Genomic DNA, 9472 nt, shown 5'->3' with positions numbered 1-9472 from the left:
GTACTATTGAATTTTAGTTCTGTGACTGATAAGCCTTAAAACAACATGCTTTTTTTTCTTGTCTTTTTTTTTTTTTTTTTTTTTTGGTTTTAGAAGTTTTAGCATCTACGAGCCTCATTGCTACAAGGGAGGAAAAACTGTGTTCAAGTCATGTTTGAGCCATACCATTCATGGTTTTTACCAATGTCCCAGCTCCGCTTCAGCTGATTAGTGAGTAGTAACATTATAGAAAGCCCAGACTACAGATAAAGGGTCTTTTACAAGTAATGCCACTGGGTAAAATGATCTCCAGGCGTTGTAGTTAACAGCTGTATTAATCTCTTTCTGCATCACTGCTCCTAATATAAACCAAACATCACACAGAGATAGCGTAGACTAATTATTGCTAATGATCTGAGCTGTTTGCCTGACTTACACCGGTGTTACAGTGAGATACAACTAGTAACAGATTAGTTTAATTACAACATTCCATTTTAACATTCAAGAGACGTGTTTTGCTCTCTTTAAGATGTCAAATAAATTGTATTACTTTATTATTGGAACAAGAAAAATAATTATTGAAGGACAGAAGTATGATCTGTGTGTATTTCATAACTAACATTTACTTTAGAAAGAAATAATATTTTAAAAAGCCATATCATTTGTGAATAACAACAGGAGCTCATTGCTTCAAGTTCACCGCTGCGTTATGTGTAGGAAAACTACCTGTTTTCTTCTAACAGGAGAATTCTATAACCTTAATTAGTAGAACATGGTTCAACATTTTACAGTGCCTTACAAGTGAAAATGAATCTGGCAAACATGAAATTTCAGGCTTCAAGCATGTAATAGATACATTTTATGCTCCTTTTTCTAGCATTTTCCATTCACTACCATCAAGAAATGTGTAATAATGCATAAAGACCCAGCTATGTCTGGCTTTTTTGCAAATAAGAAATGGAATGATGAAAAAACAAGGAGGCCTCAGGCACAGAGCCAAAACACAGAAGTGATGAATAAAGTGAATTTGTTCAGAGAACAGCTTTAAGTCACATGAGGAAACGAGGTATTCTGACTTTTCAGTTCATGAAGTCACTATTTTGCATGGCTAGTGAATAAATCAAGATATTTTTCCACCACTTCTTCATTGTTTCAGCATCCTGGGAATGTCCCTTTAACTAACAGTTTCTGGATTATCCTGCCTGTGTGTTTATCACAAATGGATAACTCTAGGCTGAGGAGTATATACATGTGTACCTCTTTTCTGCCTGGAGGATGACTGATTCTGCTTCCTATTTGGCTCACTTCCCACTTTCTGTCATACCATTAGTCAATGCAAAGATCTGATGCTGGACAGAGTTCCCAGAATCAGAATAAGGTAATACTTGCATCAGCCTTCACCCTGTTGGCTGATACATTCAACTGAAATCATGCACTTGGGCCAAAATGGAAAAAAAAAAAAAAAAAAAAAATCAAAACTGTTCCAGAAGGGAAGATGTGAGTAAGAACAAAGTAGGTTTATCCTTGTTCCACTATGGGCAAGCAGTATTCACCCCAATGGGCAGAAATTTTTCTCCCTACTTACAGAACAAGGGCTGCAACATTCAGCTGTAGGATATTGGTCTTTTCCATCTTCAACAAGAGAGTAAAGAGTAAAGCAAAAAATGCGGGTGTTTCTACCTGTGCATAAGTGTTGACCAGGGGTTAAAGGGGAGAAGCAGCAGCACCATATAGCACCCTGAGGCAATCACTCTATGTCTTGCTGATGTGTCTTTATCAGAGTCCATCATATGTTTATGGACACCTTTGTCTCTGTCCTCTTTATTAGAGTTGATAGTTGGAGCAAAGCAAGTAATGGGGAGCTGATGAAGCAAAAAGTGAGATAGGGCAAAATGGAGAAGGTGCAGAAAAGCACAAAGTTAGGATACAAACTGGGTCTATAGGAAGCAGAAGAAAAAATTTAATCCAGGAATAAATTTGATGACCTTCAAAGAGATAAAGTGTAAGCTGCAGAGTAGCATATTGACAATGTCCTACTTGTCTCTTTCAAGATGATGTGTTGTCTTTAACATAACTGCAAAGAGAGAAAATACAGGAAGAAGTAACTATGGAAAGTAAGATAAATTCAACGTCTAGGCATGGAATCAGGTAGGAAATGGGTGTGATCAAGATTTAGAATAGGATATGTGACAGATAAGAGAATTGTGACCTTGTTTCCTGTATGAATTTTTTAGAAATAGGAAGGGTTGCCCCTCTTACCCTGACTTTTCATGGCTTGGATTTGTCATGCATTGTATTGGTCAGTTTTTTCTGGTGAGTAACCCTAGCTCTGGCCTGTAGCAGATACCATTAGAAAAGGGTATCCACTTATTTTAGTTCAAAGTTAGTTTATATTCTATATAAACGAATACATTAATATTTATATTCTATAAAAACTAATAATATATACATAGTATTTTATATATATAGACTAATATAAAACTCCCCTGAATGAGTTCTTTCATTGGCTTATGGACTGCTCATAATAACTATAGCTGATGCATGAGGTGGGAAGAGATATTCCCCTGATTAGAGGAAAAGCCGTTGTGTCTAAGAGAAATCACTCAGAAGAATTCATCGTAGTATAAAATTACCCACATATTTCAGCTGAGATTAGTGTCCTCCTAAGTAAAATGCTATTTGCATAGCAGATCTGCAAGTTAGACCTGCTCAGACAGTAGCATGTTTGCGCACTTTACATTACCAAAACACTTTCTAAGTTTTACAGTCATGAGTCAGCGTTCACGTACCTTTTTCCTCATCCCTGACCTGTTTGTATATACTTTTGCCAGACTCATGCAATGTGGAGAGCTGTGAAATTCTAAATTGCATACCAGAATTGCTGATTTCATGTGCACACACACACAGAGGTCTCCATATATTTGTGGGACTGGAGTGCAGCCCCTTATATGATGTTTGCATTGGTTAAACACTATTAATATTACTTAATATGCATTTAATGCTTGCTAAGACAGGTGTTATTAAGGTCAGAATTTCTACTGACACCTTTGGGAGTTTTAAGTCCAAGTAAGGGCTGAAAGATAGTCTTTAATGTGTATTTTCTTGCTGTGTGTATAACCAACAGCTGAAGCTTTTCAAAGACTTTTGTTTTTAGCTTCAGACATAATGTATCTGCACAGGTCATTTGGTACGGCCCATACGGATTAAACCTTGAAAATATTTCCAAGCTGTGTGAAAAAAAGACCAACAGATTTTTTGGTAAGAGATTTGCCTTAATTGGAAAGGCTTAAAATAAACGATCATATGATTAAAAAAGCAAGGATTGCCTGCTATTTGTTGTAACCCCTATTTCTGTAATGCCCCTGTAGCCAGAGGAGCAGCTGTTCATTGCTGACATTCTCCCTGCCAGGCATTCCAACTCTCTGAGGTAATGGGCTACAAGCATACGGGCCTTCGCTTTAATTCTTTCAGCGTATCCTTCCGCATGGATAGAGCAAGGGGAACGCCTCCAGGAAAAGAAATTAAATGCACACACACAGAGGCACACGGAGACAGGCGATCTGAAAATATTCCCGAGAATGCAATTTGCACTCATGCAGCGCAGCGTCACGTGAAAGAGGCTGCCTGAAGAGCTGGCTGGCACAGGTTTATTTTGTTGTAATATTTTCTTCCACCCCCAGCTCTTTACCCAGTGGAATGATATCCAGAGCAAGTTTTTTGAGACAGGAAGTGAGGAATGTTTTCACTATGAGTGATCAGAGAAGAAGGTGGGTTAGCCGAGATAGCAGCTGTTTCATACAAGAGGAACACAGTAAGTCAGTTCCCGAGGAATACCGATGAGATGGCTCCGGGAGAAAGAGTCTTGGAGAGTGCTGGGAGTGTTTCAGCTACACGTATGTGAAAGGAGACTCAGTGTCTTTGGATCGCTGCACAAGGTAAGGGGAAAACAGCAGGCATGGTAAAAAAAGTAGCAGGTGATCTTCTCTGCTGTGTACAGTAAGATTGAGGAGCTTCAAGCATTTACTTTTTGAAAAGTAAAGGCTGTAGAACTGTGCTTCTGGAGGTAGGGGCAGTTTGAGATGGGCACTTATTGCTGCTCTTTCAGTCCAAGAGTCATGTCAAAGATTAACTGGTAAAGCAAGGGGAGGGTGGAGTATTCTGATTTTTTTGGCTCCCAAAATATTTCTGAAATAAATATATGTATTTTAAGCATTTGAAATAATAGAAAGTCTTTTCCAGCATCATATATTGCAGTTTTATTTTGTACACTGTCATTCATGCAGGCTGTTTAAAATATCTTTGTAAAGTAAAATGCTAACTATGGAAAGGGTAGAGGGAGGTGTAGGTAAAGGGGAAAGATACCACAGTGCTCAGTAATCATGCATCAGTCACCAGCCATGTTGCTGAAATTCTAATATAACATTTCTGAAACTACAAGTTTGTGTTGAAATATAAATATACAAAGTTTGGCCAGTAAAGACATTTTTAGCTGTTGTGTAAAAACTCCAGGCTTGCTAAATAAAGGCTTGTTATTGTAGATGTCATCAATTGGATTTGTAACTCCTAGCACTATGTAGTGCCTTTTTGCTAAAGTAGCTTTATAACAGTGCAGATGTATCTGAATTTAAAGTAATGCAGAAGGCAAATATGAGAGCACCTAGCACAGTAGAATGCACAGCTACTGAATAAAACCAGCACAGCTGTGTTTGCAAGAAGTACACATGGCTAGCAGTAAAAGTTACTGAATGATACCTCAGTGTTACTTATCAAACTTGTCTTTATTCTACAGTGTTTATTATATGTCAGGATTTTTTTTTAGTTGGTGTTCTCTGACATAGGCTGGAAGTTAGTTACTTAAATTTTTCATGTTATAAATGTGTTTCAGAAGTAATGAAGACTGTCAGACATGCACTGAGTTAAAAGGAAACCAGTTGAGGTAAATGCTCAGTAGAGCAATAAATGCAAACAACAGATCATAACCTGAAGAGTGCTTCTGGCACGTTCTGAAAATTCTGCTCTAAAATTCCTTCCAATGCTTGCATTGCTACCTGTCCACATAGCAAAATAACTGAAAGTCTGAGATTGACTCATGTCAGCATTAGATGGGTTGGAAATTTCACCTGTCAAGTCAGCTTCTGGTTAGTGATTTTTATTTTTTTTTTTCCCATGCCCACAGAATACTTTTCTAACAGCTTGATGGGGGCATAAAAGTTTGAAAGTCTTTCATTTTCAGTGGTATTACATAAAAACTGAGGTTCAAACAGCACTGCAGTTCTGACAGCAGCTTTCAAAAAGATGAGTAAGTTGGTTTCTCTCATTGCTGTAGCACCAAAGAAAGTGTGTAACTGTGCAAAGAATGTATTGGAAAACGGGCCCTGGGGATGTGAGCTGAGGTCAGTCAGCCAAAAGTTACTCTGCCAGGAATAAACCCAGTGCGAGATTCTGCTGGCAGCAGGCAGGAAACTAAAAGCTTCTGTCTGTAGAGCATTCCCTGCATGTTGCTCGAGGGGGGCAGGATTTGGAGGATCAAAGTGCAGAGCGAGTAATAGAGTGAGAAGTCCCCATGTATCCCTCGTTTTTTCAGGGAAACCTGTTGCTATCAGTTGTTATTTATTCTGCAGCCACACCCAAAAATAAATTAGTTGGTGTTTGGGTCAGGACTTTTTTGATTCAGTTAAGATTTTAGGTGGTTATCTGTTGAGGATGAGGATTGAGTAGGATGGTAGAACTGCTTCAAGATTATTAGAAACATGGTCATGAAATGTGCTTACGGTCATTCTTTGGAGTAGGGTTGCAAAGATGTCACCGAGGAAGAATGTTGTGCTGCATCCTCTTTCTCCCCATTTTAGGCCTTCAGCGTCTTTCCGCCTCCCTTTCTTCTTTGCTGTGCTGCTGACAAGGGAGTAGGGAGTCTGGTATGAGGCTTTCAACCTAAAGAGTTTGCGGTTGTATTGAGTAACGCTAAATATCTAGGCAAGTATATAAATATAGAAGTAGTATGTGGCACTCTATTTGTTTATAGCTATACCTTTGAGTTTAAAAACAGGTGCACTAGGAAGACTACTTCTTCCGATTCCCCCACTCAGATGGACGTCTTCGTGTTAATCCTGCCTGATACTTCTAAGTTTTCAGAAATCAGATTACGCCTTTCAAAATGTGCTACTAATACATGCCAGCCGGGAAGAAAAAAAAAAAAAAAAAAGTAGGTGGCGGTTTCCTTTTTCCCTTTCAGGCGGTGCTGCTGCCACTAGCGGGCCGCGGGCCGGGCCGGGCCGGGCCCCCACGGCCGCAGCAGCTGACAGTGAGGGGAAGAAGCCCCGCTCGCCCTCAGGGGCGGCGCGGCCGGGCCCAGGGGCTGTGGGCAGCGCGCGCAGGGCCGTGGCGACCAGGGCCTGGCTTGGCCCGGCCCCACACCGGCCCGGCCCCGGCCCACGGGGGTTTCGCGGGGCCGTGGGACGCATCGCCCCCAGCCCTGCGGCGCGGCCCCCCCTCCCCTCCCCGCCCCGGGGCGATGGTGGCTTTATCTCGAGTGTGTGAGGCGCTTTCACTTCAGTGGCAGCCGCAGCGCCCAGCCTCGCTCTAGTCGCTGCCCTCAACACGCCTACTTCTGCAGGAACCCCCCCTCCCTGTATTTAGAGGATGTTTTTACTTCGTATGTCCTGCTGAAAACCGGCACTAGTAACAGTAACAAATTTCTTAGACTATGGCGTGTGCGGTAAGAAAACACCTGAAAGAGGGGAAAGCGAAGCTTCAATGGTACGGAGTTGACATGCGGAGAGGAGGGGTGAAGGTGTTTGCAAAAGGTGGGGAAATGGCTGACTACGTTTAGACTGGGAATAAGTATATTTTTTTTTTTTTAATGAAAAACTAGAAAATAAATGTTTTTTAGAATTTGCATACCCTCTTGGCGAGGCAAAGTATAACCTGGAACATCATACAGCAGTCTAGCATGAGAAATAATGATACAGCTAGCTGTAATTCAGGGAAAATTAGAGGAATTGGATTTTAATTGTCTGGTAGGAAATGGCTAAGGTGTGAGCTTTAATGCCTCTCTTCCTGCTTTTCTTTTTTTTTTTTTTTTTCCTTAATCGTTTATGGGGGTTTGGTTTTGTGTTTAATCCAACAGACGGTGGCTGAGGCTGCACATTGCTCTGAAAAACAAGACAGATTGCTGGATGTACTGTTAAAGACAATGGCTTTGTTCAGTATTAGAAATACCATAGGCAAAGCAGACTTTCTAGAGGTATTTCATTTAAATACTGATTCAGTTTAGAAATACTTATTTTAAGACATTGCAGTCACGTTTGATTAAGACTCATTATTCAATTTCGAGTTAAAAAAAAAAAAAAAAAACAAACAACAAAAACCAACTTGCCAAACACTGGTGTCATCTGTGGAAAAACCAGAAGCTCTACTGCTTATTTCATTATTTGAATGCATAACAGCTCTGCATTTTGGAAAAGTAGACTGATTATTTAGATTTAGAAAAAATATACATGTTGTTTTTCCCATGTTACCATTCCTCTTTCAAAGTATTTCTGAATCTTGTATTTATTCTCTTTCTATTTTGCACCTTACTAGGATTCCAGTGGATGCCCCTTCTACTTGCCTCTTGGTGGAAGACTTGCTTGTCTTTAATGGATACTGCTGCTGCTGGTTGATCTCTGGAGACTTTACAGCTCCTTACCTTTTGAGAGGAGGTAGCTACTTGTCCCCTCTCACGGTCCCGGTGGTAGTAGCTTTTTATCAGTAACCACCTGTGGGGTACAAAGAAGATGCCTCTGCCTTTTGGGTTAAAATTGAAACGAACTCGACGCTACACAGTATCCAGCAAGAGTTGCTTGGTGGCTCGTATCCAGCTCCTCAACAATGAATTTGTGGAGTTCACGCTGTCGGTGGAAAGCACTGGCCAGGAAAGCCTGGAAGCAGTGGCTCAGAGGCTTGAATTGCGGGAGGTGAGTGTACTGTCGAGTGAAGGCGTGATTTGGGGCAATCAGTTTATTTACTGGAGCAGCTATCCTGTGTTCCACTTGCTTCCTCACCTTCTGGTCTTGATGGGGACTTGGATTGTTTCAAAACAGTTGCAAAACTGATGTTACAGAGCTAGGGAATGCCCCAGGGGAGGGCATGTGAGAAGTGGCAGTGAATAGAAGCTTAGAGCCATAAACAAAGCGACTGTTTTTTAAACCTGACAATGCTGAAAATGCTGTTTAAAAAAAAAAACACAAAGCAACAACAAAAAAAGTATTTTTGGCTAAGCAACCTAGTTAAGAATTACTGCAAGACTTGAGACAACTTTCAGCTAAGCATGTGAGAATGTTATTTGTGTGCATGTGTTTTTTTCTGAGGGATTAGTGCTGTGAAAACAACCTAAAGCACAGAATGTGATAAGTGTACTAGTGGCAAACTATTTGTATTGCTTGTTCAAATACCACAAACATGTTTGCAGACGCTGCCTTGGAGCAAGCATATAGTCCTTTAGGTGGAGTGCTGGCCTCATGAGGAAACATGGTTTGCACTAGTTGAATCTGTATGTATCTGTGTAACTTGTCTTCTTCCCAAAAAATTCCTTACTTGATATTTTGAAGGATCCTTCTGCAACTGAAATTTACTCTTCTCCCACATATTCATATTTAGTGATTATTTATGCATCTCCAGTATTGAGTGAATTGTTCCTGAAATGCTGAGCTGTGAAATGTTGTTTATAGAAATCTACACAGATTACCAGCACAGGAACCAATGTCATTGCTTGATAATTTTGTTGAACACAGGTGGATTTGATTGCAGTAGTTGAATGCTTTTGTTCCTGTGTAAACTGGCATTTTCCACTAGTCTGAAAAGGTATAGGTTATTTTATAGTCATTAAACTGTGACAGCATGTGTACTTTTGGGTGACAGGAGAGAAAAAGCTTGTAATAAAAGTTTAGTGTTGCTAACATTGTTCTGTAAAAGCGGCTTTTGCTCTGTTATGTGGTCTGCCATATGGCAACATTTTAAATATGAGATTCAAATATAGGATGAAAACCCTAGACTTCAGCAACCAAAATAAGAGTAATTGTGAAAATAATTGTGTAAAAACTATGATTTTTTTGAAATGTTATATCTTCATTGTCCAGTAATGACAACTGCTTACAACTTTGCTCAAATATTGAGCAAATAAATTTAGGACTCAGTCCTGCAAACATTTATTACTGTATAGAGTATGGATTACTATAGGATTTCTCGGTTGGAAATGCTACATGTAGTCACTTGTTTTCAGAATTTTTTTTTCTGTTTGGAGAATAATAAATAGAGGAAATAGATGTGAACCCATTAATCTTGAAGTGTTTAATGTTGTGTTTTTCAGTCCTGATACCCATTCTTGTAGATTCGCCAAATATTTTTTTAGTGTACAGTTATTTTGGAAAAATGCAATTCTGTGCAACAGTATGACTCCTTTTTTTTTTTTTTTTTTTTAACCTTGCTCCTTCTAGCAAAGAGAAAATTTAACTAC

The 9472-nt window shown here is 39.7% G+C and overlaps 1 protein-coding gene across 3 annotated transcripts in view; it reads left to right on the top strand.

Annotated features, from left to right (window-relative positions):
• Positions 1-3437: 3437 nt before the first annotated feature.
• The window catches only part of PTPN21 (protein tyrosine phosphatase non-receptor type 21), a 47245-nt gene continuing 41210 nt past the window's right edge, over positions 3438-9472 (top strand). For 2 of the 3 annotated variants that reach the window (XM_033010559.2, XM_042791108.1), the window contains exons 1-2: positions 3438-3914; positions 7561-7934. In XM_033010559.2, the coding sequence (XP_032866450.2) occupies positions 7755-7934 (180 nt within the window). In that variant the 5' untranslated portion in view covers positions 3438-3914; positions 7561-7754. Of the gene's footprint in view, positions 3915-6742; positions 6783-7560; positions 7935-9472 lie in introns of those variants that run through there. The other variant, XM_042791109.1, reaches the window with a different exon arrangement.

This window comes from Tyto alba, unplaced genomic scaffold (genome assembly GCF_018691265.1).
Source record: "Tyto alba isolate M040663 unplaced genomic scaffold, T.alba_DEE_v4.0 Super-Scaffold_18, whole genome shotgun sequence".
In the NCBI taxonomy this organism is placed as follows: domain Eukaryota; kingdom Metazoa; phylum Chordata; class Aves; order Strigiformes; family Tytonidae; genus Tyto; species Tyto alba.
The sequence above is the reverse complement of the archived record's forward strand: the minus strand, read 5'-3'. Positions and strand labels throughout refer to the sequence as shown.